We start from the raw sequence: 25200 nt of genomic DNA on the forward strand, positions 1-25200 counted from the left end.
TGAGACAAAGTGGGACATATCTGACAATTCTTGTATTTTATTTTGGCCAATTTTGACGCACAAAATTGGCTAAAATTGGCGTTTCAATTCACAGCATATTTTCTCCTGTATGAAACTAAAAATAACCAGCAAAAAAAAAAAAAAAAAGGAAACAACTCAATTTCTCACTATCTACTGCCTCTTCATTTTCTTTGTGATAGTTTCCATCATATCCACCAAAATCTGCTAAGCTTGTGACTTTTTGGTAACTTGCAACTGTGACTTGATGGACATAGCATTAGACAGGCTAACCTTCATTAGACTGTCATAAAAAAAAAAGCCTTCTCTTGACATGCACTGGGTAAAAGCCAGTCTTCAGAAATGTGAATGTCCTGCAGAGCCAGACAAGGGGCAGAACATTGTCTCATGATGTGAGACAGGAAGACAAGGAGTAAAAAAGCTGTGCAGTACCACATAAGAGGGACATCTGCAAACTGAGCAGATTGCAATCAAACTAAACAGATATCAGTATCCATACTGGCGTAAAAGCCTGATCCAAACTAAGTTTTGAGTTTTAGTCTTTATAAATTTGTAAAAAATAAAATAAAATAAATAGTCGTATGACTTTGATGCATGTTGAGATGTCTTTAAAAAGTGTTGTGTTTGTACTGTAATATGCCCCTGTCAAACAAGGATTTAGATTAAAATAAAATGTCTCGCTAGCTCCCCGCGACCCTGAACAAGGATAAGCGGAAGAGAATGGATGGATGGATGGCTCTCGCTAGTTAGCTATGGTTTTTAAGCGTCAGAGTGAGCATCTTCATAATAGACGATGTGAGGTCCTCGCTCGGCAGTAGCAGTGTTGGAGCCCCGTCCTGGATCAGAGGGAGATGGGCTGAGGCACAGACAGACTGAACAACAACCGAGATCCACGGCCGCTCAACGCAGCACTTACAGGAGGGAAGACTCGGGTGAGCCGACATGGGCCGTTAAACGAAATTAATTAAGCTACTAACTTCGTTGTTTCATGTACTTCAAGTTGTCAGTTTAATATTTAACAAAGCGGGCTAGCAGGAGTCGCCAGTGTTAGCTGTGGGTTAGGTTAACGTGTGTGACAAAACTTCTTATTTCCAGTCGGTTAAAAACGGTCGTGCAGTACAAAAAGGGTAGTTTTAGCTGGTGAATTATTAGAATGCTTGCTGTTTCGCGAATCATTTCTCAAGTTTATGGCATGCTAACTGCAAGCTAACGTGAGCCATATCGCTCCCAGTTAAGTTGAGGCCAGAGAGCCACAGCTGCTGATGCTGCTAACACAGCCGTTTTCGGCGTGTTGTGGTAAGCTGAAATACCCAACGTTAGCGAACAGTTTGTGGTTGTGATGTTATATTTACGCTTGAATTATGGACTGTTGTTTCCTAAGTCCTTTGGATTAGAATCTCAGGAGTCAGCTAGTAGACTAAACCCACTGAACATCTTCATTTTGCCATGTTTTGGAAATAGAAAAACCCACAGTAGGGTATTTCTGTGGTGTAGAGGACCCTGGCTGACCAAGTAACTATGAAGGCCAACCCAGTCAAACCTGTTGGCTTTACAGGCTCCATTCAGAGTAAAGCTTTCTGACCAGAAATTGTTTATTTTAGTTGAACTGGAATGGCCTGTCCCACCTTTGACCCACAGGGAAGCCAGCTGAGTCCCCTACCCCTTTCCTTAGATTACCTTTAATCCCCTACCATTGTTTCTTTCATGTGTTGCTTTCTGAATCCACATACATTACTGCTGCAGTCTCCTTGACATCAGCAGTACAGACAGCATAAACTTTCTGGTCTGCAGTTGCTATTTCCAGCTGCTGTGTTACTTTAGATGGTACCGCGGTGGTTTAGTACCATGAAAACAAAATACTGACTGTCCACTTCAAACTGTTGACTTATGACTTGCGTATCTCGTGACATTGGTTGTGCTAATGAAGCCTTCCAGCAAATGTAAAGAGGCAGTCTACCTGGGAAATATCTGACCTAGAAAGAAGTTGGCTATTATCACACAGTCTTAAGAGACTGACCTTTAAACTTGCATATGTTCACTGTATTCAGATTATCACTGTCTACAGTTTATTTTAGTGTTTCCCTGTACCTTTCCTAAGTTCACTTTACAGTCATAATCATTACACAGAAATCCTTGCTCTGTGAGCCCAGAGATAATTTTTGCATTAATAAGTGTCCTGGCAATGATCTGTTTTTGAATTCTTGCTAGAGAAACCTAAAAATACTACTAGAGGCTGGGTTACCGATCACTGCCTGCCATGTGTGCAGGGCTTTTCTCTGAACAATTACACGTGCCCTATAAGGAAAACATTCAGAGATTTACTTCCTTGGATCCTTTTGAACATGTACAGATTATCATGACCACTGGCCCTGGACACAAACCTACCTACTCATGCAAGGACTACACACTGCTAAGCACAAATCGTACAGCCACACAACATGAATTAATTATGACGTGTTAAATTACTGTTATTCTGTTACTTTCTATATTTGCCATATATAGGGAATGGCATCCAGTGTATAACTATGCGCTCTAGTGAGCCCTTGTTACAAGGGAGCAACCAAAGGTAAAAAGCAGTTTTTTATTTTTATATATATATATATATATATATATATAAAGAGAGAGAGAGAGAGAGAGAGAGAGAGAGAGAGAGAGAGAGAGACCAATTTAGTCCATATCTTCATCCCTGCATCAATGACCTTCACTTAATCTCAGCAGATTGCCTCACCTTCTCTCTCAAACAAAGTAAAACTAACCAGTCAGGCCATGTCCATATTCTGTTTGAAGACAAACTCACCCCTGAGTGCTTAGGAACCACTGACCTATTACTTCCATCTTCAGAAATCCCAGACCCTCTGTTCACCACTGACACTGGCCACGTTGCTACCAGATTCTGCTTCCTCGCACACTTCCATCATGTCCTCTCAGTGTCCAGAATTTCTCTTGATCTCTTCTCCAGCCATTCTTTCCGTATTGGTGCAGTTACATCTGCTTCACACAAAGGGATCCCTGACCACTTGATCAAAGTCATGGTCCACTGGTCATTGCAAGCCAAACAGTGATACATTCATAACAGTCTTCAAGATCCTCGTAATGGTCAGTCATCACTGCTTCTGGGGATGCTTTCTTTGGGGATCTGCCTGGTGTGGGAGCTGCCACCAGTCCTCCCTGAGGCCTTCCCCAAACTTCAGTATCAGGCCTAGATCTATCTTTATTCTATCTGCCATTCTGTTTATAAAAAAAAAAAAACCCATTGTCAAACTAACTGAGGTTGTGATTCCCACTAGTGAAATATATACACATCTGAAGAAGTCAAACACGCACTTTGAATAAAACTGAAGTGAAAAATGCCCTACTTGAAGTAAGGTTGTGCATGAACTAGACAACTAAGCATTGCTATTGCCAGTAGTCGGTACTAGACATACTAGTCATTTAATATAATTAAGATTTTAATTGATGCCAGTGCTGGTAAATTGTTGTCCTAAATGTTATGCAGCCATCCTTGACCTAAAGCAATACATTGCTTCTGAAAACCCAGATAGTTCAGATTCATTTGCATAAAGCTGTTCTCCTTGTCATGTGCTGAAAGCAAGTTTTAAATAGTCTTAAGTGTATGTTAGGACAGTGCTAATTTTAATCAATAGTCATGCACCCTTTTCCTCTGCAGATGTTAGGGATGTAGCCCTGTCTGAGCCCTGTCTGATAGTGGTGGAGCAGCACAGGTAGCATTATTACTTGTCCTCATTTGAACTTGGGCTAGCACTGTTAGCATCCAATCTATATTGTTACTGTCTGTGTTTGCTCCATGTTGACCCAGCTGACAGTTGACCTGTAGATGTGTTTAATCAGCTAATTTACAAAATAGTCTAACAATGTTTTTTTGTTACTGCTGGGCACCAGGATACCGTTTTCATTTTAATGCATGATATGAGTATTGTCAAATTTGTCAAATGTTAACTGTTTCTAACACCAATACCTGCAAATTTGCTAAATTAATCTACTGAATAGCCCTCTCTGAAGTTAGCCAAGTAGCATAAGTGTGTTGGACTCTGTCACTGCTTTCAGCAACAGTAAAAACTAATGGAGGATGAAGAAAAGGGGGCAGAGATGCTTCAGTATAACTTGTAACCAAGTCTATCAAGTATATTTTCTCAAGACAGAATAATTTGAGCCACAAAGTTTGAAAGAATAAGTCCAAATGGAGTTTGTTTCAAAGCTGCACTTATTGGCTCTAATGTTGATGAACAACGCGTTGACTTTAAAAACGGTGGCATTGCGTCTAACCTAAAATAATAACAGACAGACTGTTAAGTAGTTACTTTATAGTCTTTTGACAAATATTTGATGTTTATTAACAGACCCTAAGGGAAGATTATTTGTTGTTTTATGTCTTTATGATTATAAAGAACTCAATAAGAACTCTAAACTGGGAACAGTTGACCTTGAAGTTCTGTTCCCCTGTTCTGAGCAAAGTTCATTTTAATGGCAGAGGTGCAGCATTGTGAAATTCCTTAAAGACAAAACGAACATCTGAGTACAAAGTTATTAATTAATTATTAAAATTGAATATTTGCTGTGTTTTCTAAGGAAATGATCTCATTGGTTTTGAGGTTGTCTCACTTGAGACCAACAAGCAATACAGTAGTAGATAACAGGAAGTATGATTGTATTCAGGTACATCCTGGATACTTTGTGAGTGATATGTCTTGCTATTACTCGTCTTCTTGATGTGATCTGAAATAACACCTAGATGTATAACTACACTTTTTATTTAACCAACAAGATTTAGCAATGCCCATTGTAGCAGATTTCTCAATATTCAGTGTTAGATTTAAGCCAATGTGAAACCTTGTATGTAACAACTTAACAGCTACATGCTCTGCTTCTTTTCCATGTCTGAAAATTACTTGTTCGTCTGCATAGCTCAGCACTTCTGCATCATCACATACAGATGGAACATCATTGATGCACAAGCTGAATAGCAGTGGCCCCAGTATTGATCCTGGAACCCTCCCTCCCACTCCCTTTTTACAATGACAGCATGCTATTGACCCAGACACACTGAGTGTGACACAACCTAGCCTTTTTCCCAGTTTAATGCAGTTATGATTATGTTGTAATCTAAAAACTTTATGCCAAGCCAAGCCAATTTATTTATATAGCACTTTAAAACAGTAAGCACTGACCAAAGTGCTGAATCCAAAAGCACTCATCCCAGTACCCCTCCTCTGTCTAAAATTGCCCTAACTTTGGTTGTTAGCATTAAAATAGGGTGGAGTAGGTTGTGTTTTTTCAGGTATTCTACCAACTGGTCAATAGCAACCTTTTCAGCAACTTTGCAAACAGAAGCAAGTGCACAAACATGTCTAATTGCTTAGTTGCTGGCGGTCACCTGTCTTGTATACTGGGTTTCCCACAGCATTTTTTTTTTTTAATAGAACAGAAAGAAATACTGTCTTTCACAGATACAGTTATTACAGTTATTTATCAAGTCTTATTAAATGTTACAATCTTTAGGTTTTGTTACCCTGCCCCTGGAGGGGGGGAACAGATATTGTTTTTGGTATGTTTTATCTGTTTGTTTGTTTGTTTGTAGGGCTGCATCTGTAGATTATTTTAGTAATCAGGTATTCTATCAATTATTCCATCAACTAATAATCAGATAAAAACCTTTGTCTTATTCAAAAGAGAAAAAATACAGATCTTTTAAAATGAACTGCTCATTCAGGGTTCTAGCCAGCAACTGATCTGCGCATGCTTAACTGCAAAATAAATAATCAAAAGTGCAGTAATGTTGCATACAGTGAGTTATACATTCAACCTAAACTAATGCATAAAATAAAATGGCCTTTACGCTGTACTCTTGGAAAAAAAAAAGAATTCTGACAGTATTGTATCTCCTGGATGAGGTAGTTTGGTTGTGTGTTCAGGTGCATGTGTTTTTGTGTGTATGGTGTTCTGATGTTAATAATTATTAACAAATAATCATTTGTTAATAGTTAATGCTGATAATAATTTAGTGTCCAAACCAACAGCCCCAGGTCAGTGGCTCAAAGTTTTAATGGACCATGTATATTTTTACTGGACTATGGGTGGGGAAAAGTATATTTTTAAATGTGAATATTTTATTTATATTCTATATGAATCTAAATCCACAAAATAATGTTTCTAAAGCCTTAAAATAAATGTTCTAGTACACTTCGTGCCCCCCTTTAGTTTCACCCCTGCTTGCTCCATGTATTGCTGTGATAGAAAGCAGGACAGCTGCCTTCAGCGAGCTGGGTGATTTAAGCATCGTATCAGACTAAGTTAACAGTTCATCTGCATATTTTATTTTAACTTCTGTTGCTTTACTGCACATTTTTGCTTTGTAAAACAAATGGCGGTGGATGGGAGGAGCTACAAAGTTCTGTTTTCTTCACGTTGGAGTTTGTTGAACAGGTGCTTTGATGAAGGACTCGTTCCAGCTTTTTCCCAGTAAACATTTTAATGGTGATTACAGGAACAACTGCTGCAGTTTTGGATGCTAGAAAAATGTTATTTCACTCCACCTGAGATCACCATCTTAGTAACAGCTTTGTGGGTTAAACAAAGAATCAAAGCAATTTGTGTCGTAATTTTGTTTAATTGAGTTACTTAATGAATCGTTGCAGCCCTGTTTGTTTGTTTGTTAACAATAGTACAGCAAAACTAGCAGTCTGATTCATACCAAGTTTGCTCAAAAGATGGCCAATGACCCTTAAATCACCTGATTAAATTTTTTCCATAATTGGGTCAAGTTTTTCTGAAAATCTTGTGAACGCGATAACTCGAATGACATGAGGTAAGAGGTTCAGTTCACACCAGAGATGCAGCTACTAAAAATCTCGGATCAGTTTGAGTCTTGGCAACTTTGAGCTAAAAGTCAAAGTCAGAGGTCAAATTTTCTGAACATCGTGTGAACGTAACAACTCAAGAATGATGTGACCTAGCAAGTTCAAATTCATACCTAGATGCATCAGATGACTTAGTTCTTACCGTAATAATGCCCTCACAGAGAGTGAGAGTATTCTTAGTGGTTTATATTTGTTATGATTTTAGCATTTCTTATTCCTGGTTCTTACTTAGCCATTTGCAAGTCACTAAAGCTCATGTGCACCCCATTGACTTGGTAATTATGTGTCCTAGAACTTGTAGTTCCAGGGGATTTGTGCCACCTAAAGATTCTGCTGCCAGGAGGAAGAGCATTTGCTGTTGACAGTGTTTTTCTTTTCATGCTTAAATTTGGTTTAAAATTGAAACTGAGCCAATCCAGATTCTGGATTTGCAGGCCACATGAATTTAACATGGGGAAAATCCATTTACATTCATAAAATGAAAGTTATTTTATATTAACTTTTTAAACCATGGAAAATTATGGGCATGGATAATAGGACCTATCTGTTATCTCTGTAATTCAATGTTTGGAGTTTGTGAGACGGACAGATCTTCAAATCAGCTAAAACGTCTGCCGGGGGCTGGGTTAGTTGTGCCTGGCACCACTTGTTAGGGATGAAATAATTTTATTCACCTTGAATTGAAAGTTAATGCTGTGATAGTGTTTGAGAGCACAGGAAAACTGGATTCTCTCAAACACCTACCAAGTTCTTCCACAGACTAAACAAAATAATGTGATTTTACTGTGTCTGCGTTTTCTTTGTATGTTTAAGTGTACAAGCAGCTACAAACCTGAGACTGAGGCTGTAGCTTCACTGTGCCCGTATTACCAGCATAAACCATACTGATGCAGACCCACTTTGTCTGTTGTGATCTTTTACGTTCTTGTTATCATATTTTGGCTTCGTGTTTGTTTTTTCTCTACATGCTTCACTGTGTTTGGATGGCCTCGGTTAGTTGAGAGGAAAGGCTAGCAAAGATTTTCTTTGAGTCAAAATTGCTTTGCTTTTATGGTCACATAGGATTGATAAACTATCCTGGACTTTACTCCATATTTGTTTATTTTTTCATTCTTATGTTTCTGCTGATGTTAACATGTTTTAATGTGGCACTTGCCAGGGCTTCACCAGACAGTGTTTTCTTACTCAAAGATTCCTCTTGTGCTGGAGAATAAAGGGAGATGCTGTGATCGTTCTGAGGGATTGTCTCTACAGGCAACCCATTTTATTTATTTTATATTGTTATTGCACGATTTAAAAAAAAAAAAAAGCATTAGTTATGCCTTATGTCGCACTTAGTACATAGCCAACAAAGCTGTAGTCCATATTGAATTTTTTTTTCTTTATTTCATGTGTTTTTGTACAAAATTGTATGCTGGTACAGTGTTTGTCTAGCTGGCATAAATATTTTAAGACTTCTGAAAATATGCCCCCTTTTCCATTCTGATTTTTAGGTCTGTACATGTTTGCCTGTTATCTTTATCAGGATTTTATTTCTCAAACTCTTTTCTGGATCACTAAAATGCCATCAGCTGAACTTTTGCAGAGTACTTCATTTACAGTGTCACCAGACTCCACAGAAACCTCTCTCATATGACAGTCGGTGTGTATGTAGTGTTGAGATGGTCGCCTCTGATAGTGCTGCTCCTTTCTCTAAGCCTGTATGTCAAGTAGGATGACTCAGAAGCTTTTATGGGTAGATGCAGATTTTATGGGTAGATCCAGAAACTAACTGAGATGCTCACAGCCTAGACTGCATGCCCAACAAACGGGCCTTTTGTCCCTTCTTTGCCCTCATCCACCCACACAGTGCTTATAATGTTCTGGAGAAAGAGCGTCTTTATCTCGGCCTTCCACAGACTCATCTCGCATATTGTAGGATTGGTCCAGAAAGACAGCAGCTTAAACAGGCTAATGTGACAATATGCCCACAGTAACACTGTGCCCACCCACGCAAGCGCTGACATTGAGATCCACGCATTCACACTTGTAGGTCTAAACATTTACTTTTTAGTTGGTTAAAGGAGAGCGGCAGTGATGTGGCAGAACTCAGCAGGTTAAATATTGCACATTCTCTCCTGCACAGCTCTTCCAGGGTTCTTTTTTCCTCCCTGTGTGTCAAACATGACAGGCTCACTGGTATTTTTTTGGCAATACTCAAGCAGTGCTTAGCTGTGGAGGCAGGGAGGCAGGTTGGTGGGAGGGGATAGAAGGGGCTGGCCAGAGGCTTGCCAAATCGGATGAGAGAGCATTTGGAAGGAGATAGAGTCTCTCTCTCTCTCTCTCTCTCTCTCTCTCTCTCTCTCTCTCTCTTTTCTCACTTTCTCAGCTGGGGTGGGGGGTGGGGGGGTGGAGGTGGGTAGAAGAGAGAGTGACAGTGTAGAATATGTTTTACAGGGGGAAGAAAAGAGGAAGAGAGAACGGGTGAAGCTGATATAAAAGGATAAAGGCGGGGTTGTGGTTTGTGTCACATGATCCCCTCACTGGCTGTAGCCTAGTAAGATCCAGGTGGCAGAGAGACCATAGATGCAGTAGATGCAGACGGCAAAAGAGAGAGGGAGCAAGACTTTGCACAAAGACAACTTAAAATTCCCCATTTCCACCCTCCTTACGCATCTTTCTTTCCTCTTTTCTATGTGTCTTTAAGGAATTCCTCCCAGTCCCGCTTTTTCTTACTCCTTGTCCGCTCATCTCTCTCCACTCCCGGCCTAAGCGGGCCAGGGAATGTCCCGGTGGCGAGATGCCTTACGTGGACCGACAGAACCGCATTTGTGGCTTTCTGGACATTGAGGAAAATGAGAACAGTGGCAAGTTCCTGCGCCGTTACTTCATACTGGACACACAGCAGGGAAGCTTGGTGTGGTTCATGGACAACCCACAGGTAAATACACAAAGCTGTGTTAGCTTAGCTCTTAGCTTTACCGAAAGGCGTCCTCTGGGTAGCTGTACAGGCAAATTGGGCAGTCTGCAGGCAACTACATGCAACTAACGTTAGTTATCATATAGATGATTAGCTTTCATGCACCTGTATCCTGACTGTGGTCTGCTCATAGCTAAGGGATATCTGTATATTATGATGACAAAATTACAAGCTAAATGATCCCATAGTCAGACAGCCTTACAAAGATGGGAGATCTTATTTTATGTAATTCTAGTTAACAGACTTGGGAAGCACATATTAGAGTTGCAAGAGTATCTCAGGGCTATTGGTGTGTCTGTTGTAACTATTGGCAGACACTGCTGTAAATCATTTCAGAAAGGGCCGTCTGTGGGCTGCACGACAGGGGAGTAACTTGTAGCTGGAGGTGTGTTTGGTGCTTTTCTTACCCACAGCAGATGCTGTAGGACTCTCACATGCGCAGCTTAAAGCCTAACTCTGATGTTAACCAACATGCATGTGCAACATCAGTATCAGCATGTCTTGCGGTTGGTGTATCTTGCAGTTTTGCAGCACTCTAGCAAGCTCCATCTGTTCAGTCATTAGAAAGGGGACAGCGAATTCACAAAAGGGGGGAAAAAACAAGAGGGATTAGCTTTTTGCCATCTTGTTTTTGAGAGGCGTCCATGAAGACTACAGTGATATTTGCACTGATCATAGTGGTTGGCCATCGGTGTCTGTGCCCCAAAGTGTCGCTTTTTATTATATAGTGTAATATGTCCTGTGCTGGCACATAATCTGATTTAGAGTTGCTGTATTTGTTAAGTGCCCTGTTACATGAAGTATTCATAAATGATGTAGAGCAGAAAAAAAGTATAAATAATTGAGTAACTCCCTTTCTTTTTATAGATTGAAAAAAGTTAAATTTTAATGACGTTAAATCTGGATCTCCTAGTTTCAGAAACGCAGCGAGGCACTGGCATTAATTGGATGGAGTGCAGCCAAAGTATACTGTACTTACTCTAGAATATTGACTTGCTTTGCAGAACTTGACCCCCCACGCCAAATCACATTCTGTCTTCTACAGCCAAGGGCCCTGCCTTACAGGGACTTGTATTGTGAAATTGCATCATTAGTTTTATCTCCCTTTATATTCCAAGTATTTGCCTTCTCCACATTCTCCCACAGAACTTGCCTGTTGGTACAGACTGTGTTGGTTCCCTCAAGCTCACGTACATCTCTAAGGTAAGCCTGATCACCACTGAAGTTATAAGATTATATACAGCTGGAATATTTTACAGTTTTTAGTGGAGCTTGGAAGGTTACATCTGTGGGATTTGTCCTCCTTTAGGTCAGCGATGCCACTAAGCTGAGGCCTAAAGCAGAATTCTGCTTTGGTAAGAAAACACTCATCATCACACTCTGTTCCTCCAATCAGCATAATAAATATAGTTTTTGACAGTTGTAGACTTCACTCATCTTTTTAACGTCTTGCATGTCAAATGTGATTTTGAACATATTTTGCAATGATGTAACTAATGGGTCTTGGACAGTATGATTCACAGTATTATTCATACTAAACAGGAAAGCAGCTTGCTTCTTAATAAAAATACAACTTGACAAATGTCTGCATTGCTTTGAAAACATGAGCAATCATGGTGTGTTTAATCACATGTTGACTAAGTCGAATACCCTTAATATAACCTGAGGGAGAACTGTTTGTTGTCCTTGTCTGCTCTCTTAACATGGTCAAGCACCACTTTCCTCATATTTTCTCCACCACTGACCAAGCAGCCTTGTTCAACATTGTGTTTAGTCAACATACAAAAATGCAGGAGGCTCCACCAGTTAATTTTTTTTTTTTTTGACCACGTTTAACTATTTTCTGAGTAAAATTTAATCTCACTTGTATTTTAAAATAGTCCTTCATGTGTTGCTGAGGTTTTAATCTCATCAATTTTGCCTGCTAGTCTAAATTAAGACATCCTTGGCAGTTTTCATGATATATTTTCTGCTGACTACATTTGCTAAAGTTTTCAATTGCCCTCTTCTTCTGTTGTGTTGCATGTTTTTAAAAGGCGTTACTGTCAACTAATGTTGATGCACACTGATCCTGCAGTCTTCAGAAATGAGTCACATCACTCTGTTTGTGGCATGCCCGTGAGTCCCTGTGATAGAAAACCAAAACTGATGCAAGAACTCAGTGCAACTACTCTAGAACCACAAATGGTCAAGTACTAATTATAATATCTTTAAAGGGGACTTATTATGCTTATTATTTTTGGACTCCACTGGAGTAGCTTTAGTGGCTCCATAGTGTGGTGGGTAATGCATTTGTCTAATGTGCAAAAGATCCTGAGTTCGAGACCAGGAGGAGACCAAAATTCCTGAGAGAGTTGTGTAAGGAAGGCCACCAGGTGTAAAAAGTCTGAGGCAAATCAAATACGTGGATCTGTTTGTTGTGGTGACCTCTTGTGAATAAGGGAGCAGCCAAAAGAAGACTGATTACCTTTGCATGATTCACAGTACAAAATAATCCTTATTTATCTTATTCTGGGCTTCAATACAACTCCTGAGTTCCCCCCCACTTTCTGAAATGAGCATTTCTATCCTTTTGCTTTAAGGCCATCCTCCCTTTAAGCCAGCTGATTGGCTGTGTGTGTGTGGACCTACAGTCCTCCCAGCCAGAGCTGTGTGCCTGAGATGACCCTGTTAACAATATCTCCTTTCATTGTTCCTACAGAACCAAAAGTAGAAAAAAAAACTGTCTGAAAGTATTTAGAGCAGCCTAAGCTTTTGACTCTCAGGGATGACCTCTCCATATGCTGACCTCATTATTTAAAACAATGTTTAATATGAACATTCACCACTGGTAACGGCATAATTAATTTATTTGTAAAAATAAAAACAGATAATAAGGTAACTCATTTTGCATGAGTGAATTATGTCATGTTTGTATTTTGTTTACTAGCCTCTCTCCTCTTTTGTCCAGTTCAATAGCAGGAAATACTAGTGTGTGACAATAAGTCCACGCCGTGTGTGTATATCAACACAGCAGTTGCCTTGTTGAGGTTTTGACAGGATGCCGACATTCTAATCAGAACCCGATTCTGAGATGTGAGAAGCTATTTTTAAACTTTGTCCGATATCCATGAATCCTGTTGCTCCTTTTGTCCTGTATCAAGCAAGCCAAGACATGATATACGGTGAAGTAATGTTGACGTTTAATTTATTTATAGTTAAAAAAAAATACAGACTTGATGGTGTTTTGCGATTAATGGTGGACGTGTTTGTAGCTCATGTGTGATGGTGAAAGATTGAGAGCAATTGTGTGAACTTTGGCTGTTGTCTGCATTTCCCAGCAGCATGCATTGTTTCGTTATGTGTAACTATGAGTCAAATCTGATACCCCTTCTCCCAGATTTCATTCCAGCGCCAAAAAAAGACCACTGCAGTTTACCTCTCCCACAAACAGTGGACAGATTTTAACTTAACACTGTTGGGTAATTTTCTCCTGGTCATCTGCTTGAGAACAGATTTATTTTATAGGGAAGTGGTGGAATAATATAGTGAGGCGTCCAAGATGGGACTAAACACACAGAACAGGGAAGAATGATCTTCATTGTGCCACAGAGTTTGCCTTTTCACAGCTCGCCCACGCCTGATTTACCAGGCCAGCTTTAATGTAATTTATTGCTACGGTGTCAGAAGGAAATAGAGGAGACACAAGGACGGTTTGAGCTGCAGAACTGAAGGATTTATGGCAAAGCGAGAGAGAAAAGAGACTTTAGTTCTTTCAGCACCTAAAATCCTGATCCATAGCTAATCAGCATTTGACCCAAAAATTTCTTTATGATTGAAAATGGAGTTTTCTCATGTTCATATGGCTGTAAAACTGTGTGAGAATATTTGGTTGTTGGTGGCTGTGAGCCCCCCCCCGTCATGGTTAGACGTGGGTAGGTGGTGGCAGACGGAGACAGCTGAGTCTAGCTGGGTCATCATCGCCATGCAGAGAAAATGCTGCTGGGTGTGTGTGTGGGAGAGTCCCTTGGCTCAGTTGTTTTTCACTTCCAGAGAAATGTGTGGTGGATGTGCTCTGACACTCATACAAGAAAGGCCAAAACACACTTTAATCCTGTAAAGTACGTCTTTTTATGTGTATTTGCATGTGATTCATAGACACAGAATGAATCAGAGGGTGTATTGTAGCCTGATTGTGACAGAGGAGGCCTAAATATGTTTTCACTTTTTCTGTTGTTCTCACTACTTTTTTTTTTTTTTTTTTTTTTTTAATATAATCATCTCTTAGTCATCAATGCTGGGATGAGGAAGTTCTTCCTGCAGGCCAATGATCAGCAGGACCTTGTAGACTGGGTCAACGCTCTCAATAAAGCCACCAAGATCACTGTGAGATTATAAACACAAGACACACACTCCATCTCAGAATCAGTTACTCTAATCTGCTCTTTTTGGTTTATGTTTTATCAATTGGAAAAACTTTTATTTCTTCCTCTTTCAAGGAGCTAGATAGAAGTTAGTCAGAGCGTGACTAACAGGATGTTGCTTTGTACAGAGTTCTGGAATAAAGGACAATGAAGTTTTAGGCATACAGAGGGGAAATGGGGATAAAAGGCTTGTCAGAGTCTGCATGCATAAAGTTACATAAAGTTTGGCTTGAGCTTTGAAAAAGAGGATATTTCTACCTAAAGCTTCTGTGTGCATGTTTTTAAGGTGCCAAAGTTGTCTGATGGCCAGCAGAATTCAGAGAACCAAAAGGTTTTGCCAGATGTTGCAGGGCCCAAAAAACAAGTCTCCTACAAGACGGAGATAATTGGAGGAGTACCCATCGTCACCCAAACACAGGTAAACTTTATCCATACGTGCACTGCACCACATATTGTGTTTACAGGCACGCACAAGAGCGTACATAATAAGACGACTGCAGGGAAACACAGCTGTGGCAAATTGATGCCAAGTGCTAAATGATTAAAAACCCATACAGTACTGAGATCTTTAAATCGTTGATTCTGGCACAGTCTCATTAATTTGCCTCACAGGAGTTTGTAATCTGTATATTGGCATATACCAACCTTTGTCCTTAGACCCAATCAGTAAGATAGTAAGATAAATACAATAAGATGTACTTTATTTACCCCGCTTTGAAACTGTTTACATTTGTTTTTAAATCAGACTACTCCCAGAATGCTGCTTTTATACTGTAGGAAACTATTAGAGTGATTTTAGTCAAGCTATTTCCATCTTTTTGGTCATTAGTTTTCATCTAACAAAAGTGCCCAACGAGAGCTGCTTTCAGACATGCTGCTTCAAGCAGAACTGTTTTTCTAGTTTTATCCTGAATGTAAATAATCTCTCAGATAAAATAAGCAATTTAAAGACCTGACTTTGAGCTTTGAGAAACTGATATCTCACTATGTTGTAGTGTGCAAAGCTGTTATTGTAGCTATTAAATGATTAATAACATTTAATAACTGCTTTTATCCATAATTTATTGATAAAATAAATAATCCTTAATTGCAGCTATTAAAAATATTATTGTATGTTAACATCTGTGGAAAAATCTTCCTTATGTTATTTACAAGTTTTTAATTTTAAAGCAGTAATTATACACTGGCCATTTCATTAGGTACTTCTAGTACCAGGTTGGACCCCCGTTTACCTTTAGAACTGCCATAATTCTTTGTGGCACAAGAAGGTGCTAGAAACTTTCCTCAGATTTTAGTCCATATTGAAACGATAGCATCACACATGCAAATTTGTCTACTACACACCCATGTTACGAATCTCCCATTCCAACACGTCTCAGAGGTGTTCTATTGAGATTGACAAATTTGGAGAGCAAATGAGTAAAGTGAACTGTTGTCATATTCAAGAAACCAGTTTGAGATGATTTGTGCTTTGTGACATGGCACGTTATCATGGAGGCAGCCATCAGAAGACAAAGGGATGGATATGGTTGACCACAATACTCAGGCTGTGACATTTAAACAATGCTCAGATGGTACTAAGGAGCCCAAAATGTGACAAAAAATTAACTCCAACACCATTAGACCACCAGCGGTAGCCTGAACCATGGATCTAAAGTAGGATGGATCCATGATTTACGCTAAATTCTGACCCTACCATCCAAATGTCGCAGCAGACTTATCAGACTAGACAGCGTTTTTTTTCCAATCTGTTGTCCAGTTTTGGTCAGGCTAATTGTAGCATCAGTTTCCCATTCTTAGCTGACAGGGGTCGACCCAGTGTTGTCTTGTGCTGCTTTAGCCTATCTGCTTCAAGGTTGGACATGTTATTCATTCACAGATGATCTTCTGCAGATCTTGGTTCTAACAAGTGGTTATTTGATTCACTTTTGTTTTCCTTTCAGCTCCAGGCAGTCTCCTCTGAAAACTGCCATTAGCAAGGCATTTTTCCCCAGAGAACTGTTGCTCACTGGATATTTTCTCTTTTGCAGACCATCCTCTGTAAACCCTAGAGATGGTTATGTACGAAAATCCCAGTAGATCAGCCGTTTCTGAAATACGCAGATCAGCCTGTCTGGCACCAATAGCCATTCCATGTTCAAAGTCACTTAAATCAACTTTCTTCCCCATTCTGATGTTTGTTTTGACTTGAGCAGGTTGTCTTGACCATGCCTAAACGTATGCTGACGTGACTGATTATATATTTGTATTAAAAAAAAAACAAATGGTTGAACAGGTGTACCTAACAAAGCGACCGGTGAGTGCACTTACATCTTCTCAAAATTCAGTGTAGCTGGGATTGCGGCTGATCTTATGTCATCATAGAAGTGGCAACACACAAATAAATTCTTGGTATTTACAAATCAATTTGTTGTTTTTAAAAATAAACTTCAGGTTTACAGTATTTTGTGTCTTTCACCCTCCAGCACGAAGGAAGTGATGGTGCGGACAGAGCTGAGCGTGAGGCCATGCAGCGTTCCCACAGCCAGCTGCCTTACTTCCTGGGCAGGCCCACTCAGGACCACAATGTCATCAAGTCAGGTTACTGTGTCAAGCAAGGAGCTGTGGTGAGCATCTGACACTGTTTCCAGCTTTTAGTTTCACTAAAAAGCTGAAAATTTAATGTAATTTGACCTTCTGTTAGCTCTCACATGTTCGCTGATGTTCAATTACAAAAAAAAGATTAGGTACATCTAGTGTGAACATCCAGTACCATTATTATCGGTGGCAAACTAGCAGTTAAAGCAGCATCCAAAAAATACATTAAATGCATTATCCTAATCTCCATTATATTTTTTTTAAAAAATGATAGTCTGAGGAAATTCAGCTTCTCTGATGTGTACAATTCTGTACCTTTTTAAAAAGATTCAACAATAATAGACTTCCAGACAATTTCAAGACAAAGTAAAATGTGTAAGAAGTAGAAAAAAGATGTTTCCATAGTCCTAGTATCTTTTTCTCTTTCTCCCCAGATGAGGAACTGGAAGCGGCGATATTTCCTTCTGGAAGAGAATTCAATGAGTTACTTCAAGTCAGATTTGGTAATTAACTGTGATTAAGTTACGTGAAGCTTTTCGGAAAGTTTTCATTTGTGCTACACATAAATTTGATTCACCTTCAGAATCTGAGGGGGGGAAAGTATCTGCTAACACAATCCCGAGTTCCAACATGTTTTATTCATAGCCTGTGGAATTCAATGCCTTCACTTCACATGTCCAATCATGCCTTCTTCCCCCCGGCTTTTCTTACACACTCATGTACACACATACAGACTGTCCTCTGGATAATACTGTACGTCCCTTACCCTGTCCTTGTCAGGGTCTGCCCTTATTTGACAACTTTATCTGTCTATTTGGCTATCAACAGGGCCCAAGGACACAGACTCTCTGTCTGCTGTATCAAAATGCTGGGTTGCAGGCATCAATGTTTGCACTTTGCTACTTCTTGAAAAGTTAGCCTTCTTCTTTCCCCGTGAAAAAGAAAATAATGCCAGAAACTCAGCTTCATTTTTACTCGTCCGATTAGACACAGCATTTTAAATGTGTATATACATTATAAATAATATTTGTCCTTTGTTATGAAAAGTTAATTCTTTGCTTTTAGGATAAAGAGCCTCTCAGAATGATCCCACTAAAAGAAGTTCACAAAGTCCAGGAGTGCAAGCAGAGGTATCTTAACAAGTCCCAACATTTTTTCCATTGTGCAAAAAAATGTCTTTGTCAAGGTGGATTGTGTTTATCTTTCCTGATAAAGATTCAGATGAGAGAAATGTGATCCAGCTTTTTTTTTTCTTCTTCTTCATTGTAGTGACATCATGATGAGAGATAATCTATTTGAAGTTGTCACCACATCGAGGACATTTTACATACAGGTACATGACTCTCTGTGATGAAAGAAATGTTACTGCTTTCTAATGTTGATGAATCTGGTCCTTCAGTCTTGTCTGCATCTTTACCAGCTGCACATTTCACTTCCCATCACATCTAATCCTGATTTCCACTCCTTATGTTCTCATTCTTTCCTTCCTGTCCTTCTGCCTCTTGTCTTGTCTGTCTCCACTAGGCAGACAGTCCAGAGGAGATGCACAGCTGGATCAAGGCTGTGTCAGGGGCCATTGTGGCCCAGCGGGGCCCTGGGAGGTCAGCTGCCACAGTAAGTGTCTTCCACTGCAGTACAACACAAAGCTACTACAATGAACATAAGTCACTACTATTAGATTTAAGCTTAACATTGACAATAACGTCAAACCTGACTTTGTCTTGCATGAGTGGAACTGGAGACTTACCGAGTGACATGGTGGTACTTAGGTGTTGTTTCACTTGTGTCATTTTTTTTTTTTCTCTTATTCTTACCAGACCTCACACAGTTGTAATGGCAATCTTTTTTTTTCACTTCCTTTCAAACAGATGCAGAATAGCGGAAACGGTTTGGCTGTGTTTTCCACATGAATTTGCCTTTATAATAGTATTTTAATAACATTACTTTGTAGTTGCATAGTCCAGAAGTGACATAGGCAAAACAAAATTCAGTTCTTTGTAGCTTAGATTTGTCATGTCTAACTCCTGAGCTATGGATCATTATAGGACTTTGGGATGTGTGCAGTGAGGTTGCAAAGAATCATAAACAAAAGCATAACTCACCAAAAAGCTGATTATAATATTTTAAAGATTCTTTGTTGTTTTTTTGTGTGTTTTTGTTTTTTGCAACTTTCACCTTGAACTTTGCTCAGAACTGTTCTGCATGTTCCCCATGCTTCTTCACCAGCGCCCACCAACAAAAGACTGATTTTCTTGTACTATTTTTTTTGAGAGTGTTATATCTTCATTAAACCTATTTGCACTTGATTAAAAGCAAGAGAGAACATGTAAAGTCTTCAGCTGGACATGAACTGGGGACATTGTAGCTCATGGCTAGCACTGAGCTCCAGTCCCATCGGGATGGCCCTGCACTGATTTAGCTAAAGTAGGTAATGGATAACCAGTTCACCTGTCACTAGCTTTTAGCATTAGTTAGTTTTCAGCAGTCTACGTGCAGGGAGTCAGGCAGCTTGATCTGGCAGGTGAGCAGTGAAATAAACCACTTCCCGGCTGCAGATGAAATAAAGCCTCTGCCGCCTTTGGTCCCTTTTGGTTAGATTGAAGTCATTCTCTGCACAGCGTCTGATTCTCTACAGTTTCCTTTCTTGCCTTCTGTGTCTTTCTTTCTGTCTCGCTTGTCTTTCCTTCCCTGTGCCTCTTCTCTCGATCCATTTCTTCCTTTCTTTCTTTCACATTCTTTCCGTCTGTTCCTTCTCCTTTCCCAGTGGGCAGATGGCCCATCTGCTCTAATCCTGCTTTGCACTGTGTTGTTGCAGATGCGGCAGGCCAGACGGCTGTCGAACCCCTGTATACAGAGGTATACGTCCCGAATCGGGGAGTGCAGCAGCACGTATGTCAGCTCGTCTAAATCCCACCCCCCCACCTTTTTAAGCTATGGGTTCACCTTTTTAATACTTTTTTCACTTATTGGCTGGCCCTTTTGGTTGTGGACGTAATAAGAACAGATCAGATCCAACTGCATATCTGATGCTTTTTTCTTTTTTGTTGCTAAGACCCAACCACACCCTGTGTATGGCTGTGATAACCCAACAATTGCTCCTCCTTTCACATCCTCATTCTAGCTGCTTATCTTCACCCCTCAATTGCGTTTGCTTTTTTTGTTGTTGTTGTTTCTTTTGCTGCTCTCTTCTATCAAGCTTAGCTTAGCTAAAGTTTAGATTTTTTTTTCTTTTGCTTTTAGAATATTTGCAGTTAAATGGATGCAAATCTTGCATCAGGAGTTTTAAGAGTCAAGGTGTGCTTGCTTCTCTTGCATGTGATGGCTGTTGTCACAGGCATGGCAGTGCAAATTAAGCACACCTCAAGTCTTTCACATGCTAAAAAGGGAAGGTTTTTTTTTTTTTTTTGGGGCACAGTACAAAATGACTCTAAGCTGACCATCGCAAAGACCTGCAGTCTCTCTTTTCACATCCACAGCTTTCCCACGTTTTCATTGTTGCTGAAGGACATTTCAGTGCAAAGTTGGAATTATTCATCCACAAATATACTCTGACTGCATGAACTATCTGACCAGCTTAGCTATGAATACTTTAAGCCTGACTGTAGCTGTCTTTACTACTGCATCTTTCACACCTTCTGTTTCTCTTCCCTTCATGCTCCGTTATCTCTGCAGTCTGCTGCAGCTGTGTACCTGTCTTAGATGTGTGACATCCTGCTTGTCTCTTCTCCTCCCTCCTGTTCGCTGCCTGTATGTTTTTCTCTCTTTCTCATATGTTCCCATGCAATAAAAACCTTGTTTCCATGTTGACTTCCCGAAGCACATCTCTGACTGTTGTGAATGTATAACGAGAACTCACTAATGCTGAATCCACACGTCCAGAGCCACAAATTCAGTTTTCATAGTGACATGTTTATTTGCTCTTAAATAGATATCAGTCAGGCTGATATATCGTCCGATATTAGCTGTTGGCCAATATATCAGTGTTGGCATTTATAACTGCCAATAAATGAAAATTTGAATAGAAGAGACAGGAGAAACACCCTTCAACTGATATGATGGTTGATGTTACATAGTTTGACCACCAGAGGGCACTCTGCAACTTCCCTGTTGGCAACACGAGTTTGGAATAAAGAGTTTAAGAGTAATCCACAACTTGTGACAATAAAACAAGATTATTTTTAGATTGCATTGCCATATTGTCTTAGTAAATACTCATAAATAACGACACATAACAGATGTTAGGGAAATCTGTTTTGGGTAGTCGAAAGGAAAAAAAATCCCAGCTGACTTTTTTTGTATTTATCGGTCGACTCTTAAATGTTCTCAAAAATCAATTCAAGTTTGCAACAGGTTAACTGTATAAACGTGCAGTGGATGATAATCAGTATTACAGTGAAGTTTGCTATTTTTCCAAATCTTCATACTGGTAGATTATCTAATAGTTTCCCTCCTAGTGCCTCTAAATTTCTGCATAAGCTTGATTTTGGACATTTGGATTCAACAAAAAGCACCTTTTTAATACACTTGTCACTCTTACTGTGGTTTTCTGTCATTGTTGTGCTGCAATTTTGATCTTAAATCTTGTGACACATAAGTGATAGTTGGAAAGTTGCACTAGCCTGCAAAGTCACGTTACCCTCAATAAGCTTCTTGAAGAAGCTATGTTTAAAATCTTACAGCTATAAAGGTGGCATATACATGTATATATTTTGGTGCATTACAGAGCATTGCAAAGTGTTTGCCTAACCTACATTTCACCTATTGCTGCCTAACCCTTTTTGCTTGCACTATTTCTACTGAGTTTCTTTTTCTTTTTTCTGATGCTTCTGTTTTTTTCTCAGAGATTGAAATCTGAAAAGCTGTGAAATAATAAGCAACAACCAACCACTGCACTCTGTTTGAACTTCTACTGAAACCTATTGAGACTACCAAAACTAAAACCTCCTGACACTACTTTTCCTGCTACCTCTACTTCTACTGCTACCACTCCTACTGCCGTCATCTCCATTCTCTAGCAATGCTTCATTCTTGAGCACCTACAACTTCAAGCTGCATCGAGCCTCAAATGCGGGTGCTAATTCCGAGTCTGTAACTAACTTTGGCTCTTCTCACATAAAGTACACATCAGGATTTGACTCCTCTTATTAACGATGACTCCTCTTGTCTCCTCCATTCTCGCTCTTTCTTTCCTCCTCCTTTTTCTGCTGCAGGAACACGGCAGCCGTTCCACTTTCTACCGCACCCCCACGGGTCCCCCCGTCCCTCGCTCGCCCATATCTGCAGTGCCACCATGCAACCCAGAGTGGGGGAGTGCTGTCACGTGCGGCGCACGCTCACAGCTTGGCGTGGGACAGCGAGCATTTCATGAGCCTGCTGCCACGCCCCAGTCACAGCCACACACCAGCACGCCTGTCCCTGCAGGAAACACGCCTGGCAAAGTGACCTGCGAAGCTTCCGTGACCACTGTTGCTACCTCTGAGGAGTCACCGTGGCGTCGGCGGAGCAACTTTGAGCCCCAAATGCCTGAAACACCCCTGGACCTAGAGGATGCCGATCTGCCAGTGAGCGAGGTCTGACCCGTTTAACTGGATATTAAAAGTCAACTGGATGTTGACTGAGAGCCACAGATAAAGAAGAAACCCTGTGAGCAACATTTGATTTTTCCAATCAAAGATCTGTCACAAACTTTTTGGAACTCCATCAGTGTGCAAGAGAAACAAGCTGGCTCATCCCTGAACTGTACTCTTGTGCCAAAGAAAACCCAGACTCCCCCAGCCCCACCCCCACCTGCCTGCTGTCATAGTTAAAATGATGTTATTTACTAAGAATTGACTTACACCTTTTACTTAACTTGTGTCGATTAGCACTCAATAACAGCTTTATTTTAACCTGTAAAGGCATAAAGAGGTGTTAAAAGCATTTAGTTGCAGAGGAATTTTGCAAACCACTTTGTGCCAAGAAGATAAGAGAGCTTTTAAGGGTGCTAGCTAATTCCTCACGTCTAAAATAGTGTTCAAACCGAGGAGTGGCATTTTGTCACCTCTCAGACGTACGTACTAAACTGTGTGATCCATTCATACTCATTATTCTAACACTGGATTTGTCTGCTGTGGCCAGTGTTAATGTTTTGGAGCAGGCCAAGTTGTAGATCAAATCCTCGCTTTAATGCAAATTATAAGTCAACAATTCTGGACTGGGCTAGACTGAAAGAAAAAATTAAAATGGAAATAGTTATGTACAATCCAATGTGTATAATTATGCAAGGCAAAATGTGTTTTGTCTGCTTTTTAACAGTGGCCAAGCCACGGACTTGAATCTCTTTGTTTCTAAATATACGGGAGGGTTAAGGTCTGTTCTGTTTGCAGCTTTGTCCTCAACAAGTTTTTTGGTTGACTGAGTCATCATTTGTTACTGACAGGATAAACTACACTTGCGTGTAAATCTACAATAAATAGTTTTAGCCGTTAATCCACATCTGGTAGTAAAGTCAAAAGTGCTGTGCAGACGTATAAGAGAAAAATAACCTGAAAGCTTTAACAGCATGTGCACCATGTCACGACCCAGCTCACTCTTTACACTTGACTGGACTTTGTGGACTTTTGATGATGGCTTAAAAAGGAGCAACAGCATTTTAAGTGAACAAGAAGACAGCCGGGACTATGCTTCTATGCATTTTGTAATTAATGTTGATTTTAAAAACAAAAAACAACAAAAAAACCCAACGATATGTCCGAGTGTGCTACATGAATTGCCTAAACCTGTGTTTGATAGTTTGAAGATCATACTGAATGGATCCCATGAATACATTTTAGATCATGGTTTAACGAAAAACTACTCAAGCTCAGACACTCGTTGCATGCTAAGATTTTAATAATTCCTAAGATTGTCTTTTTTTTTTTAACTACAGATGTTTTGGTTGTTGTGTATTTGCAGTCTAGAAACAGATTTATTTTTTATATGCTTTTAGGCATGTCCTAGTCCTGTTCACTTCTGTGTTGACAGCCTAGTAGCAGGCAGCTGCCTTACGGTGTTATTTAAAAATGTCCCACTGTAATCCTTCAAAATAATACACACTAAATTTTTTTTTTTTTTTTTTTTTAAAGTGCCTGCCGTATTAGAACCCAGCAAAGCCAAGCTATTTCACCCTCTTTTCAGTCTAGTGTAATTGGTTTGATTGTCTCTATTTATTATGTGGATGACTTGAAAGAAATAAACACTGAAAATGTGCTCAGGTTTCAGTATTGTGCTTATCTTTATCCAGAAAGTATAATCTATCTGTGGTGGAACATGAGAGGTTTACAAAGTCTGCAAAGAGAGAAACTGGGCAACAGTCACAGCTTGATTTGAGTCTTTGATGTGATTGCTGAGAGCTTCCTCTGCCCTCTTGTGGTGAGAGAAAAAATCTTCACTTTGTCATTAAAAATGTCACTGCGTTCTATAAACCACCAGTTGTTTCCATCACGGATGCCTGCAAAGGTTTTTGTTCTTGTAGTGCAAAACAGCACACACAAGAAACACATGAATCAGACGTTTGAGCGGACAGAACGAGACAAGAATTATAATAAGAAACATGCAAAAGTCCACCTAAACAAAGCGGGGTGTGTCTGTGAGCCCTACTTGCTCTAATTCTATGTTTAGAGAAATATTAACCCCCCACCAGGAAAGCCATTAAAATAACTTCAATAAATAAACAGAAATCTTTGGATTCTTGAAAGTATCAATTTCATACTGTAAATAAAAGCCCTGCATCAGCAGTTTTTTTTTTTTTTTTCATTTTTATAAAAAAAAGCATCAAAATGATTGTAAACATAATCCAAAGTAATAATCTTATTCTGTTATAATTCTGTAAAATGTGCTCTTATAGTTGCAATTTGCAAGTTACATTTGATGATTTGTGTGGGGCATTTACATCCTTGTTCATAACTTCATGAGAAAATCCTAATCTACATGACAGCTGAGTGAAAAGAGGCAGTCATCTTCACTGAGGAGTAGAAGTAATGCACATGTAAGCCAACTTGGCATTGTAGTAGAGTCAGTGTACATACAGCAGGCATTTTCACTTCGACACTGAGGATTAAGTGTATATATGAGTATTGTTTGTCATCTCTTAATGAGGTGCTCTTTACATATTCAGCTTTGGGCTTGATATTGCATGTGTGGATTGATTTACAGAGTTGGGTCATGCAGCAACACTGAATATTTAAAGGCTCTTTAATCAGCCAGATAAGCTGTAGCATACTCAGGGCTTCGGTCTCTATAGTGCAGTTTGTTGTGAGTACTGTATGTGTATATGCTTTGGCGTAGATCAGGTCGTTAGAAGAAGCAAAATCATTTACAGTTGACTGTGTCTTTAAGCATGAGCTTGGAT

At 39.7% G+C, this 25200-nt stretch overlaps 1 protein-coding gene across 6 annotated transcripts; it reads left to right on the forward strand.

Moving 5' to 3' along the window:
* The first annotated feature begins 813 nt into the window (after positions 1-813).
* On the forward strand, positions 814-24001 carry LOC115793328 (pleckstrin homology domain-containing family A member 1-like). 6 transcript variants are annotated; one of them, XR_004021102.1, is made up of 15 exons: positions 814-950; positions 9580-9813; positions 10999-11055; positions 11162-11207; positions 14120-14217; positions 14542-14673; positions 16721-16861; positions 17267-17335; positions 17898-17962; positions 18102-18165; positions 18357-18446; positions 19648-19721; positions 20505-20579; positions 21674-21903; positions 22043-22179. XR_004021102.1 is itself a non-coding variant. In XM_030748261.1 (14 exons), the coding sequence occupies exons 2-14, from the start codon at positions 9673-9675 to the stop codon at positions 22272-22274; spliced, it is 1284 nt and encodes a 427-aa protein (XP_030604121.1). In that variant the 5' UTR covers positions 814-950; positions 9580-9672; the 3' UTR covers positions 22275-22406. The 6 variants fall into 6 exon arrangements, 4 of the variants coding, with proteins under 4 accessions (XP_030604121.1, XP_030604119.1, XP_030604120.1 ...); XM_030748261.1 differs by lacking the exon at positions 21674-21903 and having other exon boundaries at positions 22043-22406; XR_004021103.1 differs by lacking the exons at positions 19648-19721; positions 20505-20579.
* The last annotated feature ends 1199 nt before the right edge of the window (positions 24002-25200 follow it).

Source organism: Archocentrus centrarchus, chromosome 15 (genome assembly GCF_007364275.1).
Source record: "Archocentrus centrarchus isolate MPI-CPG fArcCen1 chromosome 15, fArcCen1, whole genome shotgun sequence".
NCBI classification, from domain to species: domain Eukaryota; kingdom Metazoa; phylum Chordata; class Actinopteri; order Cichliformes; family Cichlidae; genus Archocentrus; species Archocentrus centrarchus.

Coding starts and splice junctions, on each gene's coding strand:
- LOC115793328 (XM_030748261.1), top strand. CDS start 9,673: ATGCCTTACGTGGACCGACAGAACCGCATTTGTGGCTTTCTGGACATT. Junction 11,208..14,119: donor TAAAGCAGAATTCTGCTTTG/GTAAGAAAACAC, acceptor ATCATCTCTTAG/TCATCAATGCTGGGATGAGG. Junction 19,722..20,504: donor ATCGGGGAGTGCAGCAGCAC/GTATGTCAGCTC, acceptor TTATCTCTGCAG/TCTGCTGCAGCTGTGTACCT.